General features: G+C 35.7%; 1 protein-coding gene across 1 annotated transcript in view; it reads right to left on the bottom strand.

Moving 5' to 3' along the window:
- Positions 1-5,561: 5,561 nt before the first annotated feature.
- The window catches only part of TRIM66 (tripartite motif containing 66), a 67,268-nt gene continuing 54,961 nt past the window's right edge, over positions 5,562-17,868 (bottom strand). Inside the window, exons 11-19 of the mRNA XM_029283306.1 lie at positions 17,233-17,455; positions 14,356-14,416; positions 13,378-13,552; positions 11,208-11,494; positions 10,225-10,360; positions 9,334-9,408; positions 7,896-8,048; positions 5,953-6,171; positions 5,562-5,621 (exon numbers count right to left, since the gene is read on the bottom strand). Coding sequence (XP_029139139.1) covers positions 5,562-5,621; positions 5,953-6,171; positions 7,896-8,048; positions 9,334-9,408; positions 10,225-10,360; positions 11,208-11,494; positions 13,378-13,552; positions 14,356-14,416; positions 17,233-17,455 — 1,389 coding nt within the window. The remainder of the gene's footprint in view (positions 5,622-5,952; positions 6,172-7,895; positions 8,049-9,333; positions 9,409-10,224; positions 10,361-11,207; positions 11,495-13,377; positions 13,553-14,355; positions 14,417-17,232; positions 17,456-17,868) is intronic.

The following is a 17,868-nucleotide window of genomic DNA, read 5'->3' on the forward strand; positions in this document are numbered from 1 at the left end:
AGAGAGGGGAGAGGAAAGGGAAAGGAAAGAGAGAGAGAGAAAAAGAGGAAAGAGAGGGAGAGGAAAGAGGCATAAAATAATTCATTTGCATTTAATTGTAATGGTTCAAAGAATGTTTGGAAAAATGTTCGGCCCTCCAGCACGTTCACTTCATCCAATCTGGCCCTCTTTGAAAAAAGTTTGGACACCCCTGGTGTAGAAGGAGGGGATTCCTAAAATAAATCTTTGTAAGGACTGAAAAGCCCCCAAATGTTATTTTATCACATGTATATTTACTTGCCACATACAGTATACTTATTTAATATGGCCCAAATGCATAAGAACATTTTCCAAAGCAGAGCGGCACAGTGGCCTAGAGGTGAAGACGCTTGACTCCGACTCGGAAGGTTGAGAATTCAATCCTAGGCAGTGACAAATGTTTCTCTATCAGGGTGTAAAGAGAAAATATCTGCTGCGAGCTCCACGTAGACGTCAAGAAGGGCATCCAGCCAGTAAACGCTCAGCTCCATTCAGTCACCCCGATTCCACTCCGAAGCAATGGATTACAGGATTGTAAGAAGAAAAACAGTTCTCCAAAGTAAATCCAGTTTACTTTCCAGTATAATGTTTCAAAGCTATTTTTAAAGATATGAAGTAATCACCAGTGTAAATTTTCCAATATTTCTTTGGAAGAAATGATAGTTCTGCAGCTGCCTTTCCTTTGTGCTCAGTTATTTAGAAGTGCAAAGCTGAGCAGCTGGCTTCATCATATTCTTATTGATAGGATTAGATGAGATTATTATCATATATAATCATTGTTCATGAACCGCATATTAGCTAACCACATTTTAGTCTACTGTATTAGGTTAAAATGAAAAATAGATAATTCTATAAATCAGTTATGGAATTAACCATAGATAAGTGCATTGTAGAAATTATGTGGCACCATTTTCCCCAAAGAAGCATGGCAAACATACATGTTAATTCCATAGAATGTACAGGTAATCCTCGACTGACAACAGTTCATTTAGTGATGGTTCAAAGTTACAACAGCACTGAAAAAAGTGACTTATGACCATTTTTCGCACTTAAAGTCATTGCAGCATCCTCAGGGTCACATGATTTACATTCAGATGCTTGACAACTGGTTCATATTTATGACGGTTGCCGTGTCCCGGGGACATATGATTACCTTTTCTGACCTTCTGACAAGCAAAGTCAAAGTCAGGTTCACTTAACAGCAGTGTTACTAATTTGGCAACTGCAGTGATTCACTTAACAAATGTGGCAAAAAAAAGTCGTAAAATGGGGCAAACTTAATAAATTTCTCACTTATCAACAGAAATTTTGGGCTCAACTGTGGTTGTACTAATCTTGTTCAAGACTTAACATTTCCATTCCCTCAGGGAGAAGGAATGGTCGTAGTACAATGTTGTGATTCTGCTCACAAAACCCAAGCCATAGTTTATCAAGGTCGCATAGTTCAGTTGAGTTTAATTACTTGACATTTAAATTCAGCAGTCTTTCTCAGGTCTATTTTCTAGTCAAAATGTTTTTTATCTTGTTTATCAAGTGCAAACATCACTATTCAGACTAATGGCTGAGTCACTAAACAAATATTTCATTTGTTTCCAGTGAACTGTGTCTGTGGCCACAGATGACCCAGCAGGCACTTCAGGGCAACCTGGAAATTTCAGTTGCTACTAAATACAAGGGTTCTGTTGTATGAATAAGTTGAGTTGCCAAAAACATTTCAGTATGTCTTATGCCAGCACTGGAGTTGTATTATCTTTTCATCATAGAGCTATATACTAACTGGCTTTTGCATCTAGTAATGAGGATCATAAATAGAGTATGGAAAAGCTAGGATATCAGCCCAACCACCAAATGCAGATAAGTCTGCACTACTACATTTCCCATAGCTACCTAATGTTGCAAAATTTGGACCATGAAAAACTAGACAGAAAAATTGACTTGTTCGAGTTGCAGTGCTGAAGAAGTCTCCTGTTCATTTCTTGGTCATTCCATTACAAGCAAGTAACGGAGCATACAAAATCAAACATATGACTGGAAGGCAAAAACACAAAATTCCACCTTACTTATTTTGGCTATCGGGTGACCAAGTCACTGGAAAAAGGCATTTATGTTCAGAATGGTCAACAGTAAAAGCAAATGAGGGCACCAAAAACAGTGTCTAGACACCCTCAATGTTGACACCAGTCACGGCATGAAACTGAAAGGAACCCTACAAGATCAAAAAATGTGGAGAGAGCTAGTCCATAGAATTGTCAAGAATTGGACACAATTGAACAGATGCCATCATCATCAATCTTCTATATACATCTATACAGTCCTAGTCATATAGATTCATACTTGGGTGCAAATCCACCAAATTTAAGGAAATGTACTTCTAAGGTGAGGTAGTTTTAAGGCTTCTATTCTAAACACAATTACTAACTAGAAAGTAATTTTTAGCATTAAAAAAGAAGAAAATTAGATGCTTAGAGAATAATTGCATTGACTGTGACTGCTAGATGTGGACTGCAAACCAGAGAGAGGGAGGGAGGGAGGGAGGGAAGGAGAGAGGAACGTGGAGAGAGAGAGAGAGATTTAACCCTCCCATATTGCATCTTTTAATATTTACACAGACCATTTCTATTTTTAATCCCTTTTGGTACCCTTGTGGTTCCAACACTACAATAATTAAAAGTAATAAGGAACAGGATGTTCTTTCGTTTCCACTTTCCTCTGTAGGTCCATGGAAACTTTATACAGTAGCAGTGTTGAGCTGATTGTTTAGCTTCATCAAAACAAAGTTCTAATGTTCCTATTTGTAATGTAAAGAAATAAAAGGAAGGGGACAGAAGCTTTATAATACAGATAGACCTCAACCTATGAGGTCAGCTACCGATTGAAGTTGCAATGCTGGTGAGCAAATGATAGTTACAACCAGTCCTCAGAGTTCCAGCCGTCCCAGCACCCATGGTCACTTGATTGCAATCTGGGCACTTGGCAAACTGTTTGCACTTACGACCAATTGCCAACTGTGCTAGGCAGGAGGACAGGTCACTGCTTTTCTAGGACAGAACTGCAGTGTTGTCCTCAACCCATCCGCAACCTACCACAATGAAAACATCTGCCCATGTTTTTTACTTCCATGTCAACAATAGCATTTCTCACGTCTACCAGGAAAAGCTGTACCAAGCAGTCCACGTCATTTTGTTATAAGTGATGCCTTATTTCCAAACAATTATTGTGTGCATGATGAGCATGCCCCCTCCCCTCTGGATTTGGTTGCTGCCCTCCATGTCAATCATCTGGGTTACCAAGCTGTCTCCCCCCCCCCCCATACTTCAAAAGGAATATTTCCATGCTAAAGCTACCTTTTTTCCCCATTGATGAAATTGGTTTTTTTTTTAATATTCACTGGTGATGTATTGAAACATTGAACATTGCTTTTCCTTTTGCTTTTAATATTGCTAGGTAAGTGCTGAGGCTACTTGCTGCCATCGTGCCCCTGTAAAAATTGTCAATTTAGGAAATTTGGGAGCTGGATGAAATTGACAAAAGTTCACTGTTCTTTTAGAATAGCTGACTGGAAGAATTAAGAAACAGTGGGTTCCCCCTTGATGGACTATTGAAATACTCAGAATAGGAAAGCAATTCCTATACTGAGTCTGGGATTGGAGTAGATGACTTCTAAAATCCATTCCAACTCTATAACTGTGGTTCTATGATGCTGGCCATTGTTTGCTCATGCAAATGGAAACCATGTATCCTCAAAGATCCATCCAGTGCTTATTTTTGCAGCATGTGTGGGAGGGGCAAATAAGCATGGGACTTCACCAATTGGAGACCATAGGTTATGCCATAGACTATGCCATCAAGATAGAACACCTAGCCAACAAAATTACCAGTGCTTGAAACCTGGACAACATTTTTTAAGCTAACAGCACCATATGCAAGCAGATTAACACTGCTGGGAAGAATTTCCCTAAGAACTTTACCTGTCAGGAAATAATGTAGCAGAACAGTTTATATTTCTTTCATAGACTAGTTTATTACACAATTGAAAAAGAGACATTTTCTACAGAGTTTATGTTGAATATTATTCACATCAATAATGGAGAAAATATTCCAAACTTTCTAATAACTCTATAAACTCACTTAAAGTGCCTTCCACTGAAACATTCATGGATACAATATTGAATGAATTCATAAAGACTGTGCTGAAAAGCTGTCTTCATTTACAGCTGTGTTTCTCAACTTTGGCAACTTTAAAATTCCTTGCTGACTGGGGAATTCTGGAAGTGAAAGTCCACACATCTTAAAGTTACCAACATTGAGATACACTGATTTAGAGTACTGTCTAGTGCAGAGGTTCCCAACCTCTTGGGCACCAGGGACCGGTTCCGTGGAGAAAGGTTTTTCCACAGACCGAAGAGTGTGTGGTTTTGTGTGCTGCCTGCATCCCACAGATGGGGCTTTGCTTGTTTGTGTGGACCGGTTGCTGGCATGCTGCAGCCCAGTACTGGTCACGCACCAGGGGTTGGGGACCCCTAGTCTAGTGTATATGAGAAATTGTTACCCTTTGCTTAAAGCACCTTTGTTTTAAGAGATGAGAACTGGGGAAGATAAAACATCCATCACCCATACCTCCAGTCACCAACTGTATAAATTACATAAATAATTCACTTGGGTTTAACAATGAGGCATATAGGTGGCTTTATGAACACACCATGATCAGGGCTCAATATATTTCAACCTACATTCCATGCTGATCAAAAGGGAGCAAGAGATGATCTCAAAAATATTCTCTCCCTCTATCCCTCATAGTTACAGAAACTTGCACTTGCTGATTGGCTCCAATAACATCTTCTCTATTTATAGTAGAATTAAGATAATCTAAACATATCTGTAGTGTGAGTTCTTGGTGACAGAAATGTATTCAAACCTCCCCGTTTTTCAAGGAGTAATATTCTTATATGAAATGCTTTCCATTTTTTTTCTTGTAGAGTCACATTCTGGAATTGTATTAAGTAAAAAACCAAGTCCTCCTGTTTCATTTAGCCTCTTAGGATGTAGTTAACCACCCACGACTTAGCCAACAACATCACATGCCTAGAATGGCATTGCAAGGTTGAATTCAGTTTCTTCAATGTAGGAGAAGATAGTCTTAGAGAGTGAAGTCTATAGTAAAACAGTAACTTTATTTCCAGGATAACAAAGTGGGAAATATGTCTTGCATACAGAACTGCCCAGTAGCTATGTTACCTAAAATCTATAAATTAACAGAATTTATAAAATAATTTTAAAAATAGCACACCGAATCTTTTTATTACTAATCTCTATTTCATAATTGAAACTTCTGTTTAAATACAAATAATTAAACATAACAGATAACTTGGAGACTACCCTTTAAAATATCTTTAGAATGTATTCTCCCTTCACAGAAATAAGGTCAATCAATCACTTTGAAGCTCATATTAAGCATAGAAATAAATATTTTCTATCTCCTCTTACAAAGTCAGTTCCTTTGATTGTTATTGTTGTTCATAACATACCAAGCAACATTCCAGAAGTCATACTTGAGAGAAACCTTTCGCTGGCCAAAACATGGGTCTTTTAGGTTTTTCATTTTCCTGTTTAAAAAAGGAAACAAACAGGTGAATTACGAAAGCACCTCATCTTTTCCATAATTATTGTATATTCTTTTATATTTGGTGCATATAACTCTGTAACTCTTAACATATCTTGACTTATTCAATTGACTCTCTTCACGATGAATCTGTGGATTTGCCTAAATACTGGAGTCTACATTATGAGAAGATATAAAAAGGAGAACACTCATCTAAACAGCATTTGGGAATATATTCCAAAATATATAGTTATGTAACTCTGTACCAACAGCTTTGGACAGAATTAGCTTTGTGGCCATTTAGCTATGAGGGGAGTTTGCTCTTAAATTCTTACAGCATGTCGTCTTCTTCTTTTAGGCTGGATACACTCTTGCCTATATGAAGGCCACTGCAATTCTTTGGGAGTTGCTTGATTATTTTCATTCTCCACATCTTCTAAATCAGAATCATCTTGTTGCACCAAGGGGAACTGCCTCTCTGGATAAATTTCCTTGAGCCTGCTTTCAAAGAATATTTCCAGGCACCTTCCAGCCTCGGCAACCTCTGAATCAGGCTGCAAAGAAACACCATAATTAATTAGGACATAATGTTGTTCAGGACAATGAGTCTTTATTATTTTATCTATTAAGGGTAATTATTTTTCAAAACTAAGTCACTTTATATAAAGCAAGAAGATTAACTGCAACACAGACTAAGAAAATGGTCCATGGCAGTAGCATATCAAAATAAACAATACTATATATTAGTATAATATATACAGTGGTATCTCGGTACTCATCATTACTTGGTTCCGAGAGGTGCAGTGAGAACCAAAATTGATGAGTACCAAACAAATGTTTCCCATAAGGAATAATGTAGTCAATCACAAAGCAGCCAACAAGTTCTAGCTTGTGTGCTGAGTACCAAACAAACATTGAGTACTGGGACAAAACATTCATGTCAAAGTGCATTGCGTACCAAATTCAATGAGTTTCAAAGCACTTGAGAATCAAGGTACCACTGTAATATATATTATAATATATAATGCACCAGAGTGGGTGGCAGATAACTTTAATAAATTATCTCTTCACAACAATGTGAAGTTAGAGCTACCAGTTCTTTACCTGGTGTTGGCTTTCGTATGCCTCAAATTCTTTCGAAGAATCTAGAGTGTCATAATGTATCAGAATAGTAGATGTGTGGATCCAAGCAATTTGGCCTTTTGCAACTGACAAAGGCAATTTCTCAATGTGCACTTTTTCTAAGTGCCATCCAAGTTTTTTTAGTTTATGCATTTTTTTAGTTTAACCAGTTTATGCATGTTTCAATTTCGATTTTCAGACATCTATACTTTCTGATGGTCTACAATTTTTTGTCTTATGTTGTACTATCTCATCACATCAATTATACACACTTTCTTTTCAACCATAGTTAAATGCAAGACTTTTATCAGTTTGTATTCAGAAATCCCACAATATTTTAACCTCCCTGTTATTTACTATTTCTTCAACTATATGTTCCCAATTTTTCATTACTAGCATATTTTTACAAATGTTGCAGTAAATCATTTTAGTGACTGCTTTATGTCATTGTTTATAATCAGTTTATATGGTCTTGCATGAGCTGAGTATATTGTTATACAATGTGTACATTGAATATAATTTTAAATTATCACCACACATCAAAATGGTGATAGGAAGATGGATTCTTGTTAATATAGCAAGTGAATGGCACATATACACTGAAACAGAACACCAGATTAACCATTTTTCTAGATTCCTTATCTATTGCCAAACTCAATAGTTTGAAAGTTAATAAAGTTTTATAGGCTATTAATAGTCTCCAATGCCCTACAGTTGAATGGCCGGTTTTTCTGATACAGTATGTTACTATTGGAATAAAAAAAATAGATGATGAGAAGCAAAGATAACAACAAATTATAATTTTCTGAAGACATGTCAACCATAAAGTCTAAAATAAGACAGCAGATATTGTTCCCTCATCTTTTGTCCCTTGATTTTTTTTTTTCTTTCAGAGTGGTGGGACCTGTAGAAGGGCACAGAATGAAAGGATGAAGTACTCCTTTCTCCTTTACTTCCCTTAAAATTATTTTGAATTGCACTTTTCAAAATATTCAAATCAGAACTAGTACCAGCGTTTCTTCTATATGCATCTTTTCTTCTATTAACTCTAGCCATCTCCATATTTTCTTTATCTACAATCTCATTAAAAACTCAAATAAAAATATTTGTAGCAAAACAAAACCATGTCCTTTATGTGTATAATACTAGAACTTACATAGTTGAATGATGCACAGTTCCAAAACATAAGGCGAACATCTGCCACCAGCTCTTCTGAAGAGGTATAATGCAGTTCGTCTTTTTTCTGAAGCTTTTTCCGAATTATATACAAGTCCATGGGCTTCTTGATAATCTGATAATAATGGCGAGCCTGTAAAGAATCCCATTAGCAGGATATTTGATAAATCCCACGATGCTAAATCATTCACAAAACAAATATTTCCTTCATTTTTTTTTATATGTGATGATAAAAGCCAGGATTATGAAGTAATTCTAATAAAACCTCCGGGTTTCTCTGATCCCTATAGAAGCCCATTACGTATACATATATTAAACTGAGGTCCCACCTTTTGATGTGAAGCTCATTTTTTATTGGGAGAAAACGGCAAAATTATTAAATCCATGATTACAGAATTGTAAGTCAATGTATAGTCGAAGTCAATGGAATAAAATTCAGTTTGCCTTTGTCGTGACCATGCTCTCTACTTTTAAGGAGAGTGGCCACACTCAGTCCATTCAAAGCAAGTGCAATCATTGACCCCAAAGAACTAGCATGCTTTTGCTTTTGACAACACTGACCATATAAAGTTTCAGCTGTATGTTTTTTTAAAAAACATTGACGTTGTAAACATTTCCCCTGCACCTCTTTAGGAGAGATAGCAGGGACGAGAAAGAATAGCAACCTTAAAACTCTTCAGCAAAGCACCAATAGACAAACCGTGCTGAACCAATCAGTGTAACGAATATCTTATACCAACTAACAGATAAAAACTTTAAAAAGCTAAGACCACTTGCTTTTTCTGGGATGGCAGATTGGTTGGCATGGCTCAATGGCAAGATTAACCTTTTCTGTGAATGATGGATTATGTACATCTTGTGGAACAATTACAAAAGAAGTGACTATTTATTATTATTTAATAGTATTGTGAAGAAACGGAATTATACCCAATTCTCTAACATAGCAACACTTTCTCCTTTCAAAAGAAATTCCCTTAAATAAAATATAGCATAAACAATAAAGCAATTATTCCCCAAGTAGGCAGAATTTATAGAGGTCATCAAATTTACTGGCCAACTACTGCACTTGTATCAGTATTAAAGAGCACATTGTACCTCCTTCCTCCAGCTTTGTGCATGCAGTATATGGAAAGAAAGCTGGAACAGTGTTTGAAAGTCCAATGAATCTCCAAATTGCCTTCCCCTTTTTTTTCTGTTTCCAAAACTACCAACTGACTCAAGTACAAGATTAGATCAATTTTTAAGATAACTGGCAATTTTGTTGAAATAGTTCTGGTCATTTAATTGATAAAAGCCTTTTCATTGTAGAAGGCAAGGCAGAGGCAAAAAAAGCTTGTACACACTGAAAGGGGGGGGAGCTAATCATTGATTGATAAGGTCATACGGTCCAGAGAAGTTACTTCATTCTGTGTACTTACCAGGGGACTGACCGGTTCATGGAATGGAAGACTCAAGCTATTGCAGAACAGTGACAGCACCAATTTCTCACATCTCTATAAGATATAAATCTACAATTAACTTATGTATATTAAATGACTGCATGAACATCTATATTCTGTATAAATATCTATATTGACTTAAATCAAGAGTTTTTACACTGACATTTGTATTTCTTAATATTCTTAGTTTCTCATAGTGTAATTCTAAAACAGGTAGATCTACATGCAGCTCAAAACAAATTCTTGGCTAGCTTCCACTGTTTCACTTCTATTGTTTTAACATAATATCTATAGCACAATTCAGCACAATACAGTAATACAATTAGTTTACTGTAACATAGTCTAAATGCGGTAGTCCTGATCCTATTAGCCTTTTGCAAGGCATGGAGACCTGGTTATTTCTCCAGGCATTTAGGCCAACAGGTTAGGCCAGCTCTGCAGCTGTGAATTTGTGTTTTTGTGATTGGGGGTTATTGTTTTAATTTTGGGCATTGTGGATTATATGTTGGGGTTTATATTTTAATCTTTGTACAGCACCCAGAATCACTAATGATCTGGTCAGCCATATACATCATTTAAATAAATACATTCCCAGTAAATGATTAGTACCATGTAAAAATATCCTGTACATATTTTTCTTATCCCCTTTCATTTCATAAAAGAGAGGAAAAACAAAATAATTCAAAAATGCTTAACTAATCTAGATAAACTTCAGTTCAAGTGCTACTGTAACTCAAAACGTGATTCTGCCCAGTTTCTAAAGAAGTTCTTTCAGTGCTTTTTTCTGGGACATGCAGACTTACTGAAAAGGGAAAGTACATTATTGGCAAAGAAGATACATTTGTTATTAATATTGTTACCTGAACTTACCTTTTGGTCATATTCATCAAGGCTATAAACTGGTCTTGCTCGCATCAGCGTATTGTAGTCAAATCGTGTGTTTTCACAATCATAGACTACCTCTGGTTTTTCCACATTGCGACAAAGTGTGCACACCCATTCACCTCTGCAGCACAAAAAAAAAACACCCATGCAGCATTGGTACAGTATAGTTCAATTAAAAAGTTAATGGTAGACAATGTCTTAACTAACATTCTGTTAGATCAGGGGTCCCCAATCCTCGGTCCGTGGACCAGTACCGGTCTGTGGCATGCCAGCAACCAGTCCTCACAAACAAGCAAAACCCCATCCATGGGATGCAGGCAGCACATAAAACCATGCACTCTCCGGTCTGCAGAAAAACCTTTCTCCACGGAACCGGTCCCTGGTGCCCAAAAGGTTGGGGACCTCAGTGTTAGACTAAGAAATTCTTGATTTTTTTTTAAATCTGAAATGCTAAATTACGGAAGAATTTTCTTTTACTCACTGCTTCTGGTAAGAAAAATCCCATTGCTATGAATATTGCAGAAATCTATATAGATTATACATTCTTTAAGTTATTATAACAAGTTTAATAACATAAGACATGGCAGAGACATAAACAGAATTCCCAAACACCAAGAGCAAAGAAGAAAGTTATGATATTCTTTCAAATATACTTCATTGTTTATAGAAAGTTAGATTGTAATAACCTGAAAAAACACCCAAACAAATCTTTTTGATGTTTATCCTCAATGTTTGCCTTGTCAAAAACAAAAATTCCATTGGAAACATTTATACTGTGTTACATTTTTATATAATCCAAGTTTAACATTGAATAAGTTCTTATTATTTCAAAACAAACAAACAAAATTAATAGGAAGGAAGCACTAAAAGTAACACATCAGTTCAAGGAGAGAGGTTCTAAAGCAGTTCGCTTGCAAAGATCTAGACCTAAAGGAGAGAACAAATATTCCTAATTCTGTTATACTCACACAGGAAAACTAAGTAATGCAGGAACATGACACAAGAGATGAAACACCTTCGGGCAGTAATCACAACACAAAAGTTCTCCTCCATTCAGGCAAACAGCACAAAAGTCTTCATTCTCAATGGGGTGATCTTCCTGAGGATGCCCAGATTTCTTCATGTTATTACTAAGCCTGTGATCTCCTGAAGGAAGTAACACCTGTTCAGTCAGCTGGCTTGTGAGGATCCTGCTTTTCTCCAGGTTTTCTCCAGCTTTAGGATTTAGACTTTCAGATGAATGTCCTTGATTGACCTAGGATGAAAAGTGACAACTTTTTCACAAAAAGTGCTTAATATACTGCAGAAGCTTAAATAACGGTACACTTCCTGTAGTGAATGTAATATATTAGTTTCTTCTGAAGACTGGATATTGGGGAGGTCTCCTGAGATTTCAACTGTTACATAATCTCCAGTTATATAATTCAGTAATTTTGCCCAGAGTTTTAAATGACCTAAGCAGTATCCAGTAGTTACCAGCTAATTATAAAGCTAAAATGTTCACTTCTGAATGGAAGCATGCCTTACAAGTGAGACATATAAGCCCTTCTTTGTAGCCAAACTAGCCTTTTAATGAAAAAAGGTTCCTTCCATTTAAAGAGGGAAGAGAGGTTCAATGAAGAGTCCCTAACAGAAGAAAAGGGGCATGGGGTGGGGGAAGAACAGCATTGTTTGCCAATTTGTTCCTTTTCTCAGCAGCCTTCAGCACTGCTTCACATGCTGATCTAAAGAAGCCTCCATCTGGGGCAAGGGGACAATAAAGGGACCTGAAGGAAAAAGAAATAGGAGTATACCATAGGCTGAATGAAGTTTCAGACTGTACTCTGCTCAGTGAAGATTGCAACCCACTGATGATACTGTATTTTCATTCATTATGATTCTTGCAGCCATTGAGGCTCTAAAGCAGGGATCCTCAAACTTGGCCACTTTAAGACTTGTGGACTTCAACTCCCAGAATTCCCCAGCCAGCCATGCTGGGAGTTGAAGTCCACAAGTCTTAAAGTGGCCAGGTTTGAGGATCCCTGCTCTAAAGCTTGGTTTTATGAAAAGATCACTCCTGCTGGCTTCTCCATTAACTCTGCTTATTGGAAGCCAGCAAAGAAGGTCACAAATACCAATCACATGACCATGAAACATTGCAATGTCATAACTGCAAACCAGTTGTCACTTGATTTACAATCATGTGACTGCAAAGATATTGCAACAGCCACAACTATGAGGACCCGCTGGAAGTCCCCCTTGTTCAGCATTGTCATAATTTTGAATGGTTGCTGGCTGAGTGGCATTACATGAGGACAACCTATATTACTTTTGAAATATAAGCACGACAAATTGAGATGAACATATAATTATTCGTCACTTCCCAGCATTCCTGCAAGTAAAGCCACTGCTTTATATAATCTTCAAGAGTGATATTACCTAAAATAGAATAAAATTTATAAATTAATGAATATTAATTTAATTTCTTCAATGGCATAGCAGGCAAAGCACTCTTAAAGAAAATAACATGATGAGGATACAATAAGAGTCAATACAATAATGTTCGGGTTCTACAAGATTTCAATCACTAGCCACTTAACAATAATAATAATATTCTCAAAAGCATTGTATGCCCCATGCTCTAGCACAGTGCATATGCAGAAAAGGAATAGTTATATATTTCACTTCCACATGGTAGTCCTTGACACAAAGGCAACTTTGACTCAACGTTTGGTACACAATGTTTTAAAACTTATTATTTTTTTATGTAATATGCTACTGAATACTGTTTCCATTTGTCAGCACCTACCCTTTCAAAAACATCACAACTTCTAATGAAAGAATACCTCCAAGTCAAGATCGATATGTAGCATTTTTTTCTGAATATTTCTCCGCTGTTAGGATATTCATTTTGATATTTGGGTATGAGTATTTACTTCAGAAAAATGGTTTGCTGGAATATCCTCATGCCCAAATTTAATGTTACTTCTTAAGCATTAAAATTTGAAGGATATGATTATGAATCCTAGCTGTCCCTCTACTTTGGCTCAAAGTATATCACCATGATGAAATTCACTGATCATGATCATCATTGAATGTTACTAAATGCATTTGAATAAAATGGGAAAAAACAAATTAAGGCAGATAAATTGAATTTACCTTAATAGCCATGCTTGAAGACTGAGTACCACATTCAATAATCAACAGAAATGTCCCATCATGTGTACTTTTTTGTGGCTGCAATTTAAAAATTGGAAGCTCTCCAGATTCTGATGTGCATATCTTCAATCGTTCCAATCGCACATAAGGGATTTTCACCTCTTTGGCACAAATTCTAAAATGTGTTAAATAGTGGATCAACTTTATCAGTGCTATCTTACCTTTACCATTGTAACACAATTCAGCAAACTAAGTCAAAATGTTATATTTTGTTAATATTTAAATCAGTACTGATGTTTTAACAATTTTAATTTTTTAAAAATTAATATTTTAACATTGTTTTTGTTAATTGATCTTATATTTCCACACTATCATTTCTACTTTAGAACCAACAGATTCCCATATACAATAGTAAGCAGTTTGCACATTTTCACACTCAAATAATTTTTATACTGACTCCATATATTAGTAATTTTGGAATGATGTCTATGACTACTTAGGCCATTTTAAAAAAAGATAATATAAATGAATTAGATATTATGATTTTTTTATAGTGCATATAAAGGAAATATCTGATTTAAAAGAAATATATAATTGTTTCAAAATTAGGTAAACTAAAGTGAAAAATGGATATTGTGTAATTATAGTACCACGTTATAAGTTCTGCAGGAGTATATAATTCCTTTGATGTATTGAGTCATTTATGCCACGCCTATCTTATTAGGTATGGTACTACTTAAACATAATGGCTAGATATATTAGTATTAACATCTGCAGTTTTACAGAGAAAATTAGTTTTCCATTTACTGTGTAATTTGGATTAATTTTTATTTCATACATTTTTCTCATCTAGAATTGCTTCATTCTACCTGGATTAATTCAACAATTGATTAATCCCAATTTACATACTTTCTAAATGGAAAAAAAATGATTCATTTCTTGAAATGAGCCTTAGTAAGATCCATTAATTCTGATTACCTGTTGTTCTGACTACTTTTAATTTCCTTTTCAAAATGTTCTTCTTCACAGTTAGGACAATCTACAAGAAATAAAATGAGTAAAATAACACAAAGCTACCTTGATTAAAGAGGAGAGATATTTTTTTTTAAGCATCCAAAATACAGACCTACAGTAAATTTCTCACAGAAGTACAGGTAGTTTTCAACTTCAATTCGTTTAATGATGGTTTGAAGCTACGATGATACTGAAAAAAATGACATACAACACATCCTTGAAGTTACATCCTTCGCACCACCCCCAGGATCACAATTCAGGCACTTGGCAACCAGCTTACATTTATGATAGTTGCAGCATCTTGCGATCACATGATTGCAATTTGTGATTTTTTTCCAGCCGGCTTATAACAAGCAAAATCAGTGGGGGAGGGGGGATTTGCTTAATAACTATGTGATTTGCTTCATGACCATGTGATTTCCCTAATGACAATGGTGAGTCAGTTAATGGCTGCAATAAAAATATGGTTCTAATCAGGTCCAGTCACATGACTGCATCACTTAGTAACCAAAATTCCAGTCCCAATTGTCATAAATTTAGGACTACCTGTACTGTAATTTCAATCAAAATTACTAAGATTCATCCCAATGGAATCCACTGGAACATGAGCAGATGTATTTCACAGAATTTCTTACTGTTGTCTCAAAATATTTTTTAGTTCAAAAGACGTGGACAAGGAATTTACTGCACTGTAGAGAGAGCTGCATACAGGGCAAAGATAGCTACATTGTGACTATGGTGTGCAGATAACATGAATATCAGAAGTTATAATTCTGGATTTTTTTTAAAAGTATGTCTCATTTACTGGACTTAACATTGATACGCATATCCTTAATTCCTTCCATAGTCCATTAGCAGAGAAATCTTTTAAGAAGAGAGAATTTGTGACAGAACAACTCCAAAAACTCTGTTGAATTGATGCTCCAAAAACCATAATGCGGGAGGATGAGTTTTTGCCTTAAATATTCATTGTTTGCTTTTGACACTTACAACAGCTCCAGGGATGACGTTGTTTTCTTCAATTACAGGAAGATAATGGGACATAAGGGGCTTTGTATCCAGCAGAAACAGACTCTGCTCTAATCTGTCACTCATGTGATCTTTTTAGTCCCTCACACAGCTATATTGGTGGAGCTCATCCCTGGAAGTCAAGGGGAATTTGAAGTTTTCTTTCCCTCAGTATGCAAATTTCTATATTCGTTCATAGGACTATCTAGGATTTTTTAAAGCTTTTAGGGATTATAGCATTGTATCCTAATACATGGGGCAGGAAGGGCTGAAGGAAAATATTCTTGGATTCTATTAAGAGATAGCTTTGTTTTTCTTTATACTTATGAATCTATTTTTGTGTTTTCCTGGGAAAGGGGGCATTGTTAATCTTATTTATAATACTGACCATCATTAAGTGTCAATATGTTGATCTCAGAGAATAAATGCTTTTTACAAAAATCTTTATTAATAAAGCAACATTACAAAAATTAGAGACACATTTAACATTTAACACATCTAAAAATAGGCTGAGCTATTCACAAAGTTTCCCTATTTCTGACCTGACACAAGTCTAAAATCTTATCAACTCTCAATTATGAATCTTAAATTCATAAAGTTATTATCTGAGAGCACAAGTCCTCCACTGGCAACGTTAGTGGCTGGAGGAAGCTAGGAGCTTGGTGGTTTTCCAACGGCCTTTGCTGTCAGCAAGGAGCACTGCTGGGGTGGGATCCAACCACGGTGAAGACCTTTATGGCATTCAAGTAGGCGGAAATCTGCTGGTAGTTCTCTTTCCGGCAGTAGTCAGCAGGAAGCCACAAAATGGGTGTTCTGGGGTAGGGGGCATGGAAGAGTCAGTTTTCGATCTACTGGATCCAAAGCCATTCTATTCCCTCAAATGGACCTAATCAGTCCTGTCAGCTATACCAACCCTGGAGTTGCCATAAATAATAGCCCCTCCCTAAATGGGAAAGGAGATTATTATAAATGCCATAAATAATAGCCCCTCCCTAAATGGGAAAGGAGATTATTATTATTATTATTATTATTATAAAGGAGATTATTATAAATTATTATAAATCCACTGGGGCAAAAAAAAACTAAAGAAAAAAAATTGTTCTGTCTGACACAAGCCAGCAGAGCTTGAGATATAGCAGAATTTAACAGCAGTTTAATTCTGAAAGAATTGTGATACAGAATTGCCATCAATGGTATCCTCGTATAGAAAATTCATAGTCTAATTTGGATGTTACTAGAACATGAATGACAGTTGGCAGATCTGTTGAAAATGGCAATTTATCCTACAAAATTACACTGCTTTTACATTCTATAAACTGGCTTTGCAGTACCAGTTAATCACAATGAATAAAATATACAAAGGAGGATCATCAAGTGATGGTGATCGTATCTGGATGCTTCCAAAATGTCATTCTTGAACAGCCAAACTCCCTGCTATATTTTCTATCTTAATACATAAAAAACTTTTCTCTGCTACTTCTCTTGTGAGCGGTAGTATGACATTTTTGATAACATTTAAAAGTGTATTGTATCATCTTTATTATGTTAACAGGCTCATTCAAATTAATAGATCTCTAATGTTAACAGATTTCTAACATTAAATCAAGCTTAGACAAATATTCTATTTTTATGTATCCCACCATTAGTCCGGACATTGTTCCATGTTTACTAAAGGCCAGCATACTGGACATTAATAGAAAACATGGGACAATTACAGAAATCATAATTTAATTTATGGCTTCTCATACAAAACATTTGTATTTTCAGCAGCAAAGCTTGAAATAATTATGATTTTAAACATCTATGAAAGCTAAAGAAAAAAAAAGCTGGTACCTTCAGTGTGTCCTGGTTTGGGATTAACAGATTGCATGAAGGTGGTATTGCTGATAAGTAAGGGAGGAGAGGTACATGGCTGAGTTTTCTTCACTGAGAGATTAATAGGCTCTTCCAGAATATTTTGTAAAGGAAGAATCATTTCATTCATGTCTTTTGATTGTGCAGTGACAGTATTGCTTCCAAGAGGATAACCCACATGGCTAAACTCTTCATTTTCCAGCTGGTAATTGAAGAGGAAAAAAAGTGAAATTTACAAAATATTTTATACATCAACAAAATAATAAATAAAAAAGCAGAATTATTTTATTCTGACTCAGAGTGCTTCATTCTGAGGGACACACAAAGCATGAATTCAAATAACTTAAGATCTTTGAACCATAGACCTACAACAAATATTCAAAAATTTCTCAACATAACCTTACCACAGGTTTGGGCACAGAATGTTTACAAGGAAGTATCGTATCTATAGGCTCACTCTATGTAGCAAAAGCAAATTACTTCTATTGCTACCAATAAAATTCCTTGGAACTGTTCATGAAAATCCAAAGTTTAATTTTTCTTGAAGGAGACTTTTAACTTTTTGCCATAAGAACAGAAAAGCCCCACATGGATTCTATATTAGTCTTTAAGTCA

The sequence above is a fragment of the Protobothrops mucrosquamatus genome, unplaced genomic scaffold (genome assembly GCF_001527695.2).
Source record: "Protobothrops mucrosquamatus isolate PMUCROS unplaced genomic scaffold, P.Mucros_1.0 scaffold_5, whole genome shotgun sequence".
In the NCBI taxonomy this organism is placed as follows: domain Eukaryota; kingdom Metazoa; phylum Chordata; class Lepidosauria; order Squamata; family Viperidae; genus Protobothrops; species Protobothrops mucrosquamatus.